The 19,361-nt window shown below is 39.3% G+C and overlaps 1 protein-coding gene across 1 annotated transcript; it reads right to left on the bottom strand.

Annotated features, from left to right (window-relative positions):
* Positions 1-3,166: 3,166 nt before the first annotated feature.
* Positions 3,167-18,361, bottom strand: LOC134651064 (protein yellow-like). The gene is made up of 4 exons (XM_063506050.1): positions 18,093-18,361; positions 13,277-13,448; positions 12,308-12,492; positions 3,167-4,147 (listed from the first exon to the last, which is right to left on the bottom strand). The coding sequence occupies exons 1-4, from the start codon at positions 18,313-18,315 to the stop codon at positions 3,177-3,179; spliced, it is 1,551 nt and encodes a 516-aa protein (XP_063362120.1). The 5' UTR covers positions 18,316-18,361; the 3' UTR covers positions 3,167-3,176.
* Positions 18,362-19,361: the final 1,000 nt, after the last annotated feature.

Here is a 19,361-nt window from a genome sequence, read left to right as displayed (position 1 = left end):
AAACAAGCATACATCCACCATGCAAATTATAGATATGAAGCTTTATGACCTCTATAGGCACAGCTAGGTAGGTTTGCTTCAGGTTCATCAGATTTAAACGGCATATGTATTTAACGTTTGATTTGATTAAACTTCCACTACTATATACATAAAATCAACGTAGTACAATATACATAATTAAGAATGTCCTTCAGCAAAAGGACAACCGGTGGACACTGTGGAATTCATAGTAGCTCAAGTAGCACGAACGATGCACTTTATGACAGAAAAAATATTCGTCTTGTTCTAAAGTATTAAGATTTGCCAAAGTGCGAGAAAGACTTCGGGCAATAAGTCGATCGTATTTCCTGTTGACATGACATGACACAACATTGACCAGTGACTTAATTAACTACTGATCTGAATTTCGTGGTCATTTTGAGTTGTGGTTTAAGCGTTATATGAACAAAAAGTTGACAGAAGCAAGGTTGCAAAAATACAACAAAACAAGTATGGTTACAACAAAACAACAAAATAAGTATAAATATTTAGAAACATGTTAATGTGTCCTAAGTGTAACTTATATTGGGTACAGGTTTAATTTTTTTAAATACCTACTTAACTTCAAAGCTAACATGTCGTACGTGTTTGTAAGTAGTTAAAATGGTTCGTATCGTATCGGCTCTATTGTCGGCAAATAAATAAATAAACTGTGTGCTTTTTGAAAATGTTTTGAGATTGATAACTTTATAACCTTTATAAAGGTTGTTACTATTAATATCATATGATGCCCACAGACTTGTCTTTGTGGTCTTCGTAACACATTTATTACTAAATCACGAATGATAACAACAATTTAGCACATTATTTTCCACACTCAATAAAATATAGGTATCCTTTTATTGCTGAACAAAATATCAAAAATGATAATTTAATTAGTAGCAGATAATTTTAAAGGAGATCCCCCATTTTTTAAATAGTTATCAGAAATGTATTTTAACATTGTTTCGCGTTTCTACAATTTAAAAATACCTACTTTATTCATATTATGGTATTTAAATAGTTTTTACTTTCCGTGTATGTTTCTTACCTTAAATATTATATCCTCAAGGGAACTGTTAGCACACGTCTGTTCATCAGGTGGTGTGGCTCCTTTATGAATGCTACAGCCGCGGTCACCCGAATGTATAGCCGGCGGGTGGATATTTAACACACGTAGATCAGCAACTTCTTTATTAGGTGTCGATGTGTAAAAAAAAGTTACGATACTTGCCTATTTAACATAATGTTAATGATGATTGACGGAGAATTTGTTTTACAACATTTACACGGGTGTACACACTTTTTGTTATTTAATGGTTTGGGTGACCAACTGAATTCACTAGACTACAGCTAAGTATAAGACTACTGTACTGTGTGTGTATAAGTACTGTACGTTCATATTATCGAGTTAACCCCTTACTTCATCTCATATAAAATAATGTGTTTGAAAATTAACTTTAGTAGTTATCATATCAATAGAGTTGAAAATGATAACTGCCATATAGGGCTGCGTATGCGGTGAAGGGTTAAGTAGATAAGTTTAAGGTAGATATATACTACCTAGTTTACATACATTTATAAGACCCTCGTCTGCCAACAAACCACATTGTGGTTTGGCAGAAGAATTATGTATAAGTAGGTAATTTTAATTAGCTGTAAGCACGATTCATGATTAACCTTTTTTTAAAGTACTCATATAATCATATAATATCAAAAATTTCATACGTTTTGATAGAGTCGGACCTAGCTAACTCTTCACAGATCAGTGACAGAGTGAAAGTGCCACCTGAAACAACATACGATACTTATGAAGATATGAATATGACGTTTATAACTTTATAGTGGGAAACAAGAACCTTAAAAAACAACGGTCTTTAAAAATAAGTATTGAAAAAAAGAGATAATATTCGTCCTTCTAAATGGAGTACAAATTTTATTATACCTATAAATAAACATCGCAACGAAAGAAACAAAAGTATTGATTTTTTTTGTTTTTCTCGTTGCCATGTGGCGAGCTGAGCAGCCCATCATAAATATCTAAAAAATATCATCGTTAATATGTCCGCACACATACACACATCAAATTATATCTATTAAGTATACGAGTAGTCTCTACATTCATTAACCCGAATGAATGTAGGTAAGGTAGGTAGGTACCTATACAAATATACATTAGGTACCCAACCTGATTCAAATAATAATAAACCAATACATGCTGAGACACATACAAATCACTAATATTGCACAAGTATTCCTCATAAATAACTAGTTAGTTATTTAACAGACGTGGTAAACTAGGACTAAGTTAGTTAATAGGTGGGGGTAAGGGGGGGTAAAGAGTAATTTTTACTTTCAACAATAATACAAAGTAAACTCGTTTATTAATTTAATGATTCTGGTTTTATTTTTATTATTTGTAGGATAACAAAACATGAGCTAATATTATAAGAGCATTAGGTTTATACAATAAATTCTTGTTATATAATATATTTTTATCCCATTGTTACAAACTACGATTGTTGTTAGTAATTTAATTAACTATTGCGATCAAAACAATCTACGAGAGCCAATAGAAAATGTATAACGCCTATTTATTTTTACAAGCAATGTGTGAGTTAGGCGTTGTTCAATTGTTCATTTGAGTCATGTTCTTATTAAAGAGATCAAAAATATTTTTTGTATAAACGGATTGTCTAGAATGTTCATATCTATTTACAAAAACCTGGATAAATATTTAGAGTACGGAGGATCCATTAATTTAATTTAATCTTTCATACGAGTATGGGATTAAATCGTGGATCCAATGCCTCGGTCGGGCTGTATTACATTGTAAACATAATTTATTATTATTATTTATAATACATTACATTACGTTTTAAAATATAAACTGCAATAAAAAAATATGCATTATACAACAAATTCAAACAAATAAATTAAGGTATTCGGTTTGACTACCGTATCAAATATCTAATTTGAAAATACGTAAATCACAATCACATAATTATTAACAGCGTACAGAATCAGATTTAAGAATTAAAAATATATAGAAAAATGATAAAAATATTACATTAAGTAAAATTATTTAAAAACATTGTCGCTGTAGTATTTTATATCATCCAATTTTAATCTATCAAGATTTATGTACTACCGACAAATCAATGCTGTTTTATTGGTGATATGGGAATATCATTTAATCTCCTATAGCTGAGCGTAGGCAACTGCACGTCGGGATCGCAGACGGTCTGCTTTGTCGCTTCTGTTGTGTCGGCATATAGAATACGATAATTGTAGTCGTAAGGATTCAAAGGACCCGCTTGATACATTGGCAGACGATTCGATATCACCCAAACACTTTGCTGCTCCTCTTGGTCAACTTTTATATCGTTAGGAAATATAAGTGTCTCTGTGTTCTCAGCCACCACCCCCATCGACCTTTTGTTATAAGGCTTTTGAGTATCCCAACAGCCCATACTATCTCGGGAGACCAGACCGAAGAACATGACGCCACGCCTGTCTATAGCAGAAGCCGATGACTGTCCAGATAGACCTCTGCTCTCGCCGACTAGATGAAAATCTGACGAACTATCATTAACCCGCACGCTCTGTCGTAAAACCGTTGTGGACACAAAGAATTCTCTATAACTCGACATGGCATGGAAAAATAACAGTCGGTTACCAAAAGAGTCCAAAGGCGACAGCGCTAGCCCAAAAATGCCATCTGCCCATTGAAAATTGAGGCCGTGAAGTGTATAGTTGGAGGCGAGTGGGTCGGGATAAAAAATAGGATTAGAGAATCTCCAAAAAGTAGCATCACTTTGTCTGAACACTAGAAGTCCGAACCGCCAAGTATCTGCTATGTAGACGTGTAGATCCGAGCAGTCTTTAGTGCGAGTGTCCACGATAATGTTAGCGAAGAGTGAGTCTTGTAGTACATATTTTTTTGGAATTTTATACCTAGCGATGAGTGTGTCTGTTCTCAAGTCAAAGACGACTATACTGGGAGGACATAACTGCTTCGGGCTGTCTTGAGAGTCAATTTGACCGGAATCTAGAACCCAGAGTCGCCCGCAGGCATCCACGTTCATCCGAAATACTGAAGTCAATCCACTACAGCTTTTGGATTCATCTGTAACAAATGAAGACCGGTTAATTGATAATATAATACCGAAACGAAGTTAAGAAAGTCACCGTACAATTTGATTGCCAACAGCTTGAATTAAGTGGTAAAGCTATAATTATTTACCTACTGATTTGATGAATTAAAGCGAAGCTTCCAAAATAAAATATAAATACAATACAACCTCATGTTACGCTATTATTATTGAAATGGACACTTTTCAACACTTAATTATTAATTATTTCACCTTATCATAATCTGACGCGCTCGAGTATTATTTCATTTATTTCTAATGATATTTTTTTTGTTATTCTTAAGGGCTGTCCTGGACGGACGATCCTGAGTAAAGGATTCATACTCGTATATGGGGGAAGTACTCCGCAGGGTGCCAGGTATCCTTAGTGCTCGAGTCAGAAAGTAGTTATTTGTTACTATACAAGGAGGCAAAGTTCTTATTTTACTCCTCGTGCTAGCGAAAGATTTCAAAATTTAATCACGAACATGTAGCATGGTGGTTCGTAAAGTGGAATCTTAAGCGTTGCGAGGGTTTAAAAAACTTTGCTACTTAGTGAAACACAAAGTGCGAATTTATGATTCCAAATCATCACCAATAAGTCAACTCTACCAGCTAACATGAAAAAAAAACTTAAAATGTTCCGTTCTTACCGTTTAGTTTTTAAGTAATTAATCAAAATTCCGCGCGCTTCTACCGTTTATCGATGCAAAGCCAAAACGCACTTCACAACGATACAATATTGACATTTTAGCCAATAGGATCGTCCGAAACTGCTCGGACGACACGCTAAGGACAACGCCTCAGCAGCGCCTCTGTTGGCAAAAAGGAGAACTAGCGAGACGCCGCGGCATGCGTATCGACCGCTATTGATTTAAATCGCTTTATATGTTTTAAGCCTCCAAAACTAAGTGTTTTAGTGATATATCGTGCGTGACAAAAGGCCTAAGACTATTTAACGTACCGCCGGCCGGTGTGTGAAAGAAGAAAAGGTGCTGAACGTAAAAGAAGAACCAGTCGCATCGAGAGGATTCCGCCATTGCTGCAGCATAAGGTCAGTCCAGTGCGTGATATCCTTTGGTTATTTTATCGTATTGTACCGTTTATTACCGGCGAGTATAGATATTTATGCTCGATCCTGAATGTTGTGAATTGGCATTGCATCTCATACCAAAACCGCGCCATTTTGCAACATATGTTGGTGCCGAAACCCGGGAACGACCTTTTGACCTCTATTCACACTCGGCCTACCAAGTACCAATTTCACTTCGTAACCTTCTAACATTGTCGTTAATACTCGTTTAATATCCTTTCCTACCGTGTAAACGAATTGCAACGTCAATCTATCGCGTAATTACGAAGTTAAAATCATAGTCTTTGGTTCATGTTGTCTCGCTTACTCCAGCGTCTACCGAATTTAAAACTGCTTAATCATTTCACTAAAACTATTGAAATATACCGAATCATTTATAAGTTTTATAACCGAATTGTTAAGTACCTAATCCTATAATTTTGTAACGAAAACTACAACTTAGGTACAATATTTCCTACCTACGGGTATTCTGAGAATTAACTTCCCAGTGTAACGAGACCTCCGTCTTACGGAGTTTTGTACGTAGTTCAATCACGCGTTTCGTTGGTCTTCTCCCTTTGTTCAAAGAACCACATAACTTGACCCCACGTCCGAGGCGTAGCATACGGCGACTCGGGTCTTGAGCGTGTTTTATACACAGGTGTTCGGAATTCGTATAACTCGACTAATTTTCTTATTTCTTACCGCTCGACTTACCGTATTGGAAATTGTAATTATATTTTGGAAATCCAACTTATCGTATTAATAACTTTAACGGAAGATAGGTATTGTAAACGTTTAATTAGGTATTAACTTTAGTAGTTCCGGATTTCTCAAATTAATTTCGTGTTATAACATTTTTATACTGGACTTTCTTTCATTTTATTTTCTATCGACTTTACCGATTATCGATAACCGTACCGAGTGCCTTTTGAGTTCATTTTCGTATAAATTGACTAAATTGATTAATTTTACTAAATTAATTCCGCGAACTCGGGGTGCCGGTTTTAATAGTTGCCGCATTATACAAACATCGACGCTGTTTTTATTGTGCTATCACTGATAACGTATAGTGTTTTTAAATACGAGCTTGTTGTTTTAGCGTATATTATTGCGTATTTAGTAAACATTGTTTTCTAACCTTAAACAATGTCTTACCTAACAAGGCGTAAATCTAAATCCAGTGTAGGTAAAAAAGGTACCGATACAACTTACACTGTCAACAACTTACCGAGTTTACGACGTAAACGAACTATAGCGTATAACCGTATAGCGAAGGCTTTGGAAATAGGGACCTTAGCCAATACCGATGATTCACAAGTTGAATTATTTCTTTCATATTGTCAGGAGATAAAAAATATCGCTGATAGTTTTCAAGAGTCTCATCTTATCATTTCGGATCTATTAGGGGATGGTGAGGTCGACGACAGTGAGAACGAAATTCAGGAACGATTCGACGAAGCGTATTTTAACGTAGTGGCCTTACAGCGTAAATTTTCACCGTGTTCGTCTCAACAACCGGGTATTTCGAGACAGGACATAACACCGGGTTCGCATAGTAGTAATATGCGACTTCCAAAAATTTCGCTACCGACCTTTTCGGGTACTATTAAGGAATGGCCCGAGTTCATCGCGACTTACAATGCGCTTATTCACGAATCGACCCTTTTGAGTGAAATTGAGAAATTTCATTATTTAGTGTCCGTTTTACGCGGTGACGCTTTATCGTTAATCAGAACGTTTCCTGTTGCAAGTGAACATTATTCAAGTGCATACGAGGCTCTCAAGTCCCGTTACGAGGACAAACGCGACTTAGCTTTTACGTGTTGGCGTGACATTTTAGATGTCAGTTTTAAAACGACTAGCGCTCAAGATTTTCGACACGCGCTAGATACAATCGATGAAAATCTAACTATTTTAAAACAGTTGAAGTTACCGACCGAACATTGGGACTTTGTCCTGTGTTATAATATTCTAGCCAAGTTAGATACAAAGCTGCGACGCGAGTTTGAGGAGAAACACACCAACGTGGAGATGCCTCAGTACAAGCAAATTAGGGCATTTTTACACGCGAAAAGCGAAGCTTTGTTGCGCGATACGCACTTTACCGCCGTTACTTCTAAAAACGCGAATACTTCTAAAGAGGCAACGGGAACTTTACAGAAACCGAAGCGACATAGCGTCACGCATACACTCCTCTCTCCTACCGTGAACCCCCTTCCAAAGGGTGGTGACAAACAAGAGGTGAAACCGAAAGTTTCGGGAACTCCGAAAGTTGTCCGAAAATGTTCCTTCTGTGGTGAAGAGCACAACATATCAGCCTGCAAGGACTTTATAGCTAAATCGGTGGATGAACGAATGGCTATTACCACGGAGAGGAAATGGTGCTACAACTGTCTTAACGCGTCTCATTCAGTGCGACAATGCACATCGATATTCTCTTGTCAGAAATGCAAGCGGAAGCACCACACTCTGTTGCACCGGGAACAAGCTGCCAGCAATTCTGAACCTTCTGGTGAAAAATCAAGCTCAGTCGTCTTACTGGCTAAAGAATCGTTGACTCCGTCCAATTCACCTTCGAATACGACCGTGCTACTGGCAACCGCGCTCGTCCAAATTCGTGATGCTTCAGGCGAGTTTCAGACATTCCGGGCGTTATTGGACGCCGGGAGTCAAAACAATCTTCTCACTACACAAGCGGCTCAACGGCTAAAGTTGGAGCCTACACCGACTAGTGAGGGGCCCTGCGGCCTAGGAGGTGCACCCGCAACAGTGACTGGCAAGGTCACATGCGATATAGGTGCCAAGGATACCGTACATTTTCGCCTGGAAATGTTTGTTTCACCGCACATTTGTGATGAACAACCAATCGGAAGACTCAATACGAGTGGATGGGAAGAACTCAAAACATTACCGTTAGCTGATCCTGGTTTTGATATTCCTGGTCCAATTGATGTCTTGCTCGCTGCCGATGTCTTTGCTGAGTCACTTCTCGACCAACGTTTGAAACGCTGCGTCAATAAACCGCGTGCTCTCAACTCTGTCTTCGGATGGCTGATTGTCGGAAGAATCCGACTAGCATCGTCGTCTTTATTAAGTGTACCTACACCTAATAAGGATGACAGCTTAAACAATATCGTTCAACGCTTCTGGGAAATCGATACCGTTCCACATTCTTCCCGATTAACCCCAGATGAACAGCTCTGTGAAAATAGTTTCACAAACGAGCATTACCGTGACGAGACTGGTAGGTACGTCGTCTGTCTCCCCTTCAAAGATAACGCTGAGCCTGTGTTTGAAGGCTCTCGGGAGATAGCGTTACGACGCTTCCATGCTATCGAAAAGCGCCTTTCTCGTGATTCAGACTTGAAACAACAATATGTTGATTTCATGACCGACTACATCGAAAGTGGTCACATGACTTTGGTGCCTGCTAACGACTCGCTATTAACAGGCCCAAAGTTACAATCCAACATTGCGGAGATTCTTCTTCATTACCGGGAGCACGAAGTGGTCTTTATGGCCGACGTGCGCCAAATGTACCGTCAAATTAACGTTGCTCCGCATCACCGGGATTACCAGCGTATTCTCTGGCGAGCTCACCCAGATGAGCCTCTTCAGGAATACGTATTGAACACCGTAACGTACGGGGTCTCCTCGGCTCCGTTTCTTGCTTGCCGAACGATCCAGCAATTGGCCAACGATGAAGGTCATAAGTACCCGAAGGCCAAAACCGTTCTAACTTCCGATATTTACGTCGATGACGTCGTTACCGGAAGTTCTTCGCTGGATGACGCTTGTGACATCAAGTCACAGGTTATCGCACTATTCAAGCTCGGCGCTTTCGAGCTACGAAAATGGGTAAGCAATCGACCCGAACTTCTTAGAGATTTGCCCTCAGAAATGTGTCTTTCGGACGCCATCGCATTTACCGAAGCCGAAGACACCACCGTTAAGGTCCTTGGCCTTAAATGGGAACCCGCTTCAGACTCGTTCGTTTTTAACGTCCAACCTTCGAATCAACCGTGTACCAAACGAACGATTCTAAGTGAGGTCGCCAGAATCTTCGACCCTTTGGGTTTCTTGTCTCCATTGACAATCCAAGCCAAAGTCTTGATCCAAAAACTTTGGATTCTCGGCTCTTCGTGGGATGAAACTCCTCCTCCGGAAATTGTGTCCCAATGGAGCAATTTCTCTCAGCAACTTCCTCAAGTTAGAGATCTGAAAATCCCTCGCAAATTCACCATCGAAGGTGCTCAATCGTATCAGTTGCACGGATTTTGTGACAGTTCTGAGGTAGCGTATGGCGCCGTCGTATATCTACGTGTCACCGAGTCTGATGGCTCCGTTCGCGTCCACCTCGTTTGCGCAAAGGCGAGGGTTTGTCCTCTCCGGAAACAATCTTTGCCCAGATTAGAATTGTGCGCAGCAGTGCTGCTTGCAGATCTCATCAAGTTCGTCAAGGACACGCTGCGGCTGCCTGTCGAAGAAACTTACCTTTGGTGCGACTCAACCGTTACATTGGCTTGGTTACGCGCTCCGTCCTCTCGTTGGGTGACATTCGTCGCAAATCGTGTTAGCCACGTGCAGGACATCGTTCCTACCGCTTGCTGGAGACACGTTCCCTCTGGAACGAATCCCGCAGATATCTGTTCACGAGGGCAGATGCCTCGGGAACTTCTCACCAATACGCTATGGTGGGCGGGCCCAGAGTGGCTCTCTCACTCACCGTCTGAATGGCCAACAGATCTATCGAAAGATCGCAACACCGATAACGTCGTACTTTCCGAACAGCGTCGTGTAACTCTCGTAACAAGCCAAACCGAACCTATCAAGCAAACGTCAATAATCGATCAGCTGTTAGAGAGATATTCGTCGTTGGACAAAGTCTGTCGCATTCTAGCTTACGTGCGTAGGTTTTGTACCAACGCGCGTAGCACCGCTTCACGATCTGAGAGCTTGCTCATAACGGACATCGAGCGCCATCGCGCGCTACTAGAAATCGTCAAGCATTTCCAAGATCGTCATTTTTCCGATGTCATATCGAAACTTAGGTTGCGAAAACAGCTACCTCGTAGTCTTCGCAAACTAAATCCGTTCCTAGACGACCAAGGCATTCTCAGGGTGGGCGGACGACTTGCGCGCTCCGGCTTAGAATTCGAACATAAGCACCCTGCGTTATTGCCTAGAAAGTGTGTACTTACGACACGCGTAATCGAATCCGTCCATCGGAAAACCTTTCATCCTGGTCTAAATACGACTCATTATTTAGTCCTGCAACAATTCTGGATCCTCGCGGCTAGGCGAGCGATACGACACCAGCTGTCGAAATGCATCCGTTGCTATCGTCTTCATCCGCAGCCTCTGCAACCGTTCTCTGTAGTCGGCGTTGATTTCGGTGGTCCATTTCGCATCAAACTCGGATCCCATCGCGGTGCGAAAATCGACAAGGCTTACTTATGCCTGTTTGTGTGCCTAAGCACAAAGGCCGTGCACTTGGAGGTAGTGTCAACGCTATCAACCGATGGCTTCATCGCAGCCTTACGTCGTTTCGTTTCCCGCCGTGGCCGTTGTAACGTCATACATTCGGATTGTGGTACTAACTTTGTCGGCGCGAGCTCACAACTAGCGGCATGTATCGAACGAGCCTCGCACGCAGAACGTATCACTTTCAAACGCAACCCCCCGTCCGCTCCACACTTTGGAGGGATATGGGAGATCCAGATTAAGGCCGCCAAGACACATTTATATCGCATCGTTGGCGACCAGGTCTTAACCTTCGAACAATTATCGACATGTTTCACCCAAATTGAATCGATTATGAACTCGAGGCCTTTGTGTCCTTTAAGTTCCGACCCTAACGATCTGAACGTCCTCACACCCGGTCACTTCCTGACATTAGAACCCCTGACAGCAGTCCCAGACTCTGACTATACGGACGTTAAACTTAATCGACTAAACCGATGGCAACTCATCCAAGCGTTTCAACAGCAGTTCTGGAAACGCTGGCAAAATGAGTACCTACACGCCTTAACTCTGCGGGCAAAATGGACCAAAGACTCAACACCGTTAACCGTAAATTCAATCGTACTTATCAAAGACGAGAACCGACCTCCTCTTCATTGGCCGTTGGGACGAGTTGTCTCTCTCCATAACGGACCTGACGGAGTAGTTCGGGTGGCTACCGTGCGAACCGCGAAGGATAACTTAGTTAAAAGGCCCCTGGTCAAACTATGTCCCCTTCCATCCGAATAATCGCTCCCATTATCAGCATTCCCTAGTTTTAAGATTAGTTTCGTAAATCGTAGTTTTACCAATAGTTAAGTAACGTTTTCTTTTTCTTTCGGGAAAATCCCATTGGTATTTTGGTGGGCGGAATGTTCCGTTCTTACCGTTTAGTTTTTAAGTAATTAATCAAAATTCCGCGCGCTTCTACCGTTTATCGATGCAAAGCCAAAACGCACTTCACAACGATACAATATTGACATTTTAGCCAATAGGATCGTCCGAAACTGCTCGGACGACACGCTAAGGACAACGCCTCAGCAGCGCCTCTGTTGGCAAAAAGGAGAACTAGCGAGACGCCGCGGCATGCGTATCGACCGCTATTGATTTAAATCGCTTTATATGTTTTAAGCCTCCAAAACTAAGTGTTTTAGTGATATATCGTGCGTGACAAAAGGCCTAAGACTATTTAACGTACCGCCGGCCGGTGTGTGAAAGAAGAAAAGGTGCTGAACGTAAAAGAAGAACCAGTCGCATCGAGAGGATTCCGCCATTGCTGCAGCATAAGGTCAGTCCAGTGCGTGATATCCTTTGGTTATTTTATCGTATTGTACCGTTTATTACCGGCGAGTATAGATATTTATGCTCGATCCTGAATGTTGTGAATTGGCATTGCATCTCATACCAAAACCGCGCCATTTTGCAACATAAAATATGCTTCAAATACTACATGGCCACTCTTGTAGCTAAAATGCAATACTTATATGATTTAACGGAGCCTTTACAAACTGGTGTGGTGAACAGTTCTTTATTTTACGAGTCACTCATCTCATCTCATCTGTATCTCTGATTCACTTACTGGCAAATGCTCTGTGGAACGACCAGTCGGGATAAGGCCTGAGGAGCGGCGATGTGACGCCGCCGGAGCGCGGCACGGTCGCCAGCGTGGCCGGCACGCCGCGCCGCCAGGCCGGCAGCGTCACCCACACCCGAGATCCGTACACCTCGAGGCCCAGGGGTAGCACGTTCGCCGGGACATATTTGCTAAGAAAAGAATTAAAATATATAATTTGTAACATTAAGAAATATAGGAAAGTGTGTAGGTACTAGGTATGCAGATTTGCTGCTGGAATAAAAAGAGACACTGCAAAACATATGGAGGGGAAGTAAATTGTTTTGCTATTTACTCCCTAGACTATGATAATTTATCATACTACCTATATAAGTATGGATAATGACAATCCAACTAGGTAATGCATTGTAATATATTTGTCCTTAATAATAATTTTTGAATGAGGTAACGCCGACGCCCGGAAAAATATCAAAACATGATCATAACAGATTTAAGTTGCAATACATATTTAATTACTAGTAAGAGCAGATTTAAGGCACTTTAAAGATTCATGATGGTGTTTATAAATAACGCAAATTAGAATAATGGGTTTTGCTCTGATTTTTGCAGAATGGCCGAGATGGTTAATTTAGTTTCAATTACAAACAAAAATCTTCGAATATGAATATAAATTGCACATAAGTTTATGGCTTTATTACCGTTACCACACAAGAAAAGGCCTTATTATAATAGTAATACAAAGAAACTGAGCATTAAATATAAATTGTCCATAAAGGTAATTTTGTATGTAACACTTGTTTAACATCTGCGATTTCTCTACATACAAAACGAATATTATATTACAAATTGTTTCTTATGAATTTATGAAGTTTGTTGCTTGCGTACAATTTAATTTTATTTATACTTACAGGTACTATTTCTAGTTTCACTCTTGGATGTGGACCTATTTACTGGTGTGAATAAAATGAAGATTACCCAGTAGCGATAGCGTGTTGGCGGTGCATCGCAGACGGGAATTCGAAGTCGACACGCTTCCACTTGTAGAGAGTGCTAAAAGGCGGTGTGTCATAGTCTGCCGGGATACTCTGCGCCCGCGCTAGGCCCAGCATCGTGAGCCACAACGTCAGCCCGGCGGCCTGCGTCGCTCCTGAAACGTGTCAATTAACTTTTTTATTTCCCCGCTATTCTGTTATATTTAAACTGAAAGACGTCTATAGTTTTTTTAATAGACCAGCCGCTTTATTATCAATGTTATACTGCGCGGCATTCTATTAAATTAAGCGTGTATAATTTAATAAACTGGTCAACCAAATCTTGTCAGTAAAAAAAGGCGCGAAATTCAAATTTTCTATGGGAAGATATCCCTTCACGCCTACATTTTTCAAATTTGCCGCCTTTTTCTACTGACAAGCAGCCATATTCGAACTTAAAGATACGTCAAATACTAGAGATTGAAACGATATGGATTGGATATGTCAGTGTCAAACAAGTGTCAAAAGTGACGTTTCTTCAAACAACCGCGTCACGTATCTTAAAGTTCGAATATGGCCGAAGGTCTGCTTGACCATCTACAATAGCAGTGGTTCCTAACCTTTTCAGTCCGGTCACCCCTATGACTAACTAGGGAACCTGATTTTACCCCTCCTCCCAATGGTAATAAAAAATAAAACGTGTACGTTTGTTGTATTGTTATATTAGGTTAGCTTATTACCCCCGTAAAATACCAGTTTTACCCCCACGGGGGTAATTACCCCCAGGTTAGGAACCACTGATCTATAGCCACTTTGTAGTTTTTAGTGTTCCGTACAAAACTTTGTTCACGGAACACTTATGGAATCACTTTGGTCTTGCAAATCAGTTAAATGCGTTTTTCTCAGAGACAGTTTGATTTCGTTTTAAATGTATTTGTTGTTCTGATATTTAACTCCCCATTCCATAAATAACAATACTTTTACCTAAATTGTTAATTGAAAATACCCTCAAGAAATTGTACCTATAGGTAAAAATGTATGTACTTAAACATGTTTAAACAAAAACACAGGCATTTTACTTTCCTCGTATTCGAAATGAAAAGTAGAGTGTGTAACTCGGGTGAAAGGCATTTCATCCCTTGGTTAACAATCTACTATTAATTATTTGGAAAATGTAAGATATAATGTACAATAATACTGCCACGTCGTGGAAATTGATATGGCCCACAAGCCCAGTCACATCAAGCCATATTCACGCTTTAAAATAGATTAATTATGTCATCGTATTTAGGTAAATACTTAATTTATAAAGTTTACTTTTACAGACGAATGGAGAGCGGATACTACACCACCGTCTTGACGGTAGGCTGGCCGAGCTAATTACAATCGGTGATCAACACTTTCTAGAGATCCTTACCGCATAATAACACTTATGTGTAATTTAGCTTTAATTAACAACCTCATCAATTATGCTTCAGCGTTTCAGAACTGACAATGTTGATGTGTGTGTTTTTTTGCCAGTTTTTAGCTGTAGTAATTTATTACAAGGTTTTTTCATTCTACTTGAACTGATAGTTCGTTAGGTAAGTATATAGGTATGTTAATTTGGATATACCTAATTTTGCAATTTAAATTAGACAAATAAACTGACATTCGATATGGCTCTATTTTGTCATGGGGCGTGGGTACCATAACGAAACCGGTGACAATGCGATATTTTGATGATATCGAGCAGATTTGAGGATAAAGACTGAAGGTACCATACCCACCTATGAACTAAATAGGTGATAAAACAACGCAACCTCGTTGAGTTTGGGTTTCTTAGAATCGTCTCAATCAGTGCCGGCCCGAGCCCTTGATCAGGTTAGAGCGAAATCGGGTTTTGGCGCCCTTCGTTGAAGTTTTCAAGCGTATTTTCCACCCCCCCCCCCCCCCCCCTTCGCCACACTCGCGTCTTTTAAAACTTTTTTTTCTCATTTGCCATTTTGGCGCCCCCCTTGCCATCCGGCGCCTAGAGCGGTCGCTCCACTCGCTCTACCCTCTACCGGCCCTGATCTCAATGAGTACCTATTGAAAGTTTTTAATTTTAACTTTCATCTACTACTATAGAAGTTTAATTAAGTATAACAGGTTTCAAGAAAGTTTAGGTACCTATTTTAACACTCTAATTAGTACAGCATACTGTACGATGTCGCCTGTAAATTTAGGTATTGGTAAAGACCTACTTACCTAAACATTCTGAGATAAAAGTAGACTTTGAAAAGGGAAAATAAAAGGGTTATATTTTCGAATTCATTCAGTATAGTCGGGCGATCAACAATACTTGCAACTAAATGTAACTTCTATATACCACTTTTAGATTAAAACTTGAAAGATCATTACCGCTATAAATATAAAGATACCAAAACAAATCTTACAACGTTTACTTTAATAAATTATGTAACGCTACGTACTACAACAACGCTACATCTGACTATAGTTATTTATTATATATACCTACCTTATAACGAGTAGTTTCGTTATAAAAATTTAAAGATTCATTGAAGAATAACAACAGAAACATCTATAAATAATATATATGACGATACAAAAGGTTATCCATGTGTTATCCCAAATTTTATACCTGTTTCTAAATGTATTTGAACCTTCCCCTATAAAATGCGACTCGATCTTGACCTGCTTTAGTTTTTTTACAGTTTTATTTGTTTGTTTAAACAGCACGGCGCTTGATGGCACAGTACGTAGCTTAGTGATAATGTCCCATGCCAGAAGAGATCGGTTGTCCACGCGCCATGCGCACCATGACGGACCAACTATCGCTGTGTAATGAATCATGCTAGAATAGACCTTATGGGTGTAAAGATAAATACTTTAACATATCGCACATAAGTTTGTTAGTCGACACTACCATGCTAGGAATAAAAGAGCTAAAATTGCTACAAGCGTAGAGGCTCGTACGTCATTTTGCATTAACCCGGTAATTAGTATTCAGCTTTTCACGTAACGCAAATCGGATTGATTTAGAATGTGCTCTCGCCGGAATATAGTAATAAACGTTTATCGTTTCCGTATAATTTAATACATGTTTACTAAAAAAAGTAGTAGAAATGAAATGACTAGTTTTAAAACGTTCATTTGTTTTATGTAGTCTAAAATAATAGTCCATTTTTATAGTTAACTAGGAAACCTTATAGTTTCGCCATATCCGTCTGCCTGTCTGTCTTTCTATCCGTTCGCCGCTTAACTCACTCACTTTTGCGGCATTCTAGCACTAAGGCTTGTTGTTAGTGCTAGAATGCTGTAAATTTGGTTTGGGTATATACCCTTAATCAATCACGCCAAGAAAGTGGTAAAATAAAAAGAACCTGGTTTAAGGGCTTATTTAGACGATACGAGAACTCGCATGCGAGTTTCATTACATTACGGTTTTTGATCGGTCGGTTGAATTGGACGTAACCAACAGTCCGCAATGCAACTAAAATCGCATGCGAGTTCGCGCGCCGTCTAAATCAGCCCTAATTGTTTTAAGGATTTTTTTTCTCACTTTAATAACCATATATGGTGTGGTGTATCGTTGGATAAGTGTTGTAAAACTATTAGGTATCTTCAAAAACCATATTTTGATACCTGAAGTGAATATTTACGGAAATGATCATTCTGGAACAATATTGTGCCGTCTATAACTCTCGAACCCTGGGTCCAAAAAATAAGAAAAAGTCATTAAAGTAAAGCTTACCATATAGGTACCAATGCATGACCATTGGGGTCACTTTGAAAACGGAGTAATTTTTACCAACATTATGTGAACCGCTTTTATTGTACAGGAGTCTACTTGACCCTGAACGAACCTAACCCTTCAGTTCGCATTTTTTATTATAAACAGAAAACAAGTTTAGAGCATTTTGCTACGGAACCTCAATGACGTTGATCGTTGATTACATTTGAGCAAGAGTAAGAACTGCTAAGTGTAATTGTTGTAATGGTATTATAAATGTTTATTTCTGATATCGAATATGGCGGTGCTGTTGAACGTTTATATCGGCTACTTTCACCGTAGCACTCACATGGTCCATACTGAAATTGCACAAGAGCCAGTTAGGTATTGCTCGCCTTGCCTTCATTAATATATGTATTTTATACGTGCTACTCGTAACTGCCTTATCAGTTATCACTAAACCATTCGACTTTTTCTCATTGAAAATTGTAACTCAAATACCTTTAATAAACCATATCTAATCCACCAATTTTACAGATTACGATTTCGGATTACTTTTAACTGTTTGTAATTGATTTGCAAGTTCATTATTTGTGTAATTTTTAGTTACAAGTGCGAAAGCGTGCACTGTCCGTCAAGATCACATTGAACTTTAATGAATGCCTGTAAGTTTGGCCAAGACTTAATTAAGCACCTTCAAAAAAGGCGAAAATGCAATAGGTACCTAAATTAGTTAGCCATAACTGAGGTTTAGTTTACTGTGCCTCCATCCCCGAGGTTCAATCGAGTTGTCTTTCGTGTTAGTCAATTTATTTAATTTGAATTGTTCAAAATGTAAATAAATATAATACAATGTTATGTGTCGTTGTAGAGTTAAACCAAAATAAGTCTGCAAAGATTTTGATAGCATTTGACGTTTAAAATAACACTTGAGAAGTTTGACGTTTAAAATAACACTTCCACTGCGTGTGCTATCTAAATCGTTGCAGACTTACCTAGGTCAAACTCTAGCAGTCGGTTACTTCATATTTCATATGAAAGTCAGATTTGCCACAGGAAGATATTTCTTACTTAAAAATGTTCGTAAGCTATAGGGTTTGCTTACCATTTCTAACTTTTTCCTCGGTATCATATCCATAGTCACTTTCTTCAGGTTCATATTCATACACGGGCTTAGTTTGAATATCTTCACTGTTCACTTCCCACTTGGTTCTATCATGGTCGAAAGTGTTAAATCTTTCGTTCACATTGTTGTACTGACTAGTGATGTCCGCGAATATCATGGACGGGGGTGACCATTGTATAAACCACTGATGTGAAACTGCCATCGTTACAAGCACATGTTGAGAACATTAGTTACTGTCTTCTGTTGGTTCTTCATTGCACGGATTCGGAGCGCGTCAGTGCGAGTGGCTGCGCGCGGGTTGTCTGCGGGTGAAACTTACGGGCACCGCCGCAAAACCCCAGCCCCTCTTGCAAGCGCATCTTGAGCTTTCATCACACATGACTGACATGACATTGACAGAGCATCGCATTGTAATGGGCACTTAATTTTGAAGGTCTTGTTTGAATTAATTGAAATAATTAGGTTAATGTTACATTACATCATAGACATAGGCTTAAAAACTCAACTACTTTAACGCGTCCCGAAATAGTACGTTACGTACGAGTACGTTAATTACGCATCTCAGTCATCTGGGTTAATGATTAAAAAATGAGAAATGCAGTAGGGACACAACAGGCTAACAAATATAAATAATAAAACTAAATACGTTTCTGTAGTAAGTAATAGAACTAACTTGACTAGTAAATAATACAATACGAAGTTAAGTCCTCCTAATGCTAGTGAAATAAGTATCCCCTACTTAAATAAACAAACAAAATGTATTTTGACTTTTATAAGTACTTGATCTTTTTTGCTAGTTAGTCATTTCTCTTCATTAATAATAAAAATTATAGGTAATAATATATTATTAAATTTGTATAATTTGTATAAAATTTTCGCTAATTCCTTAAAATATGTACTTATTAAAATAGGTAGGTAAGGAAATGGGGAGGGTAAGAGAAACACTAGGGTAAGGGAAGCACTTGTAGGGAATTCTCTTCTCAGTTCCTCTTGCCCAGGGCGAAATAAACTATTGTGCCTTCCGCCTTCCGCTTAGCTTACCCAACATGATTTACCTTACCTTACCTAAGTGGTTTTTAAATAGGTAAGTTCACTTTTTTTGTAGCGTGGCAAGTATTTTACTTGCCTTCGCTAACATGATCCGAGTTTTTGTTTGCGTAGTTATCTAAGTATTTCTTGCTTTTTGTTTATTTTTATATTAGGTATGTAGTTTTTACATGAGATATTTTACTTGCTGAGTTTTTAATG

This window comes from Cydia amplana, chromosome 9, assembly GCF_948474715.1.
Source record: "Cydia amplana chromosome 9, ilCydAmpl1.1, whole genome shotgun sequence".
NCBI classification, from domain to species: domain Eukaryota; kingdom Metazoa; phylum Arthropoda; class Insecta; order Lepidoptera; family Tortricidae; genus Cydia; species Cydia amplana.
Note: the sequence above shows the minus strand (reverse complement) of the source record. Positions and strands in the feature narration are given on the sequence as shown.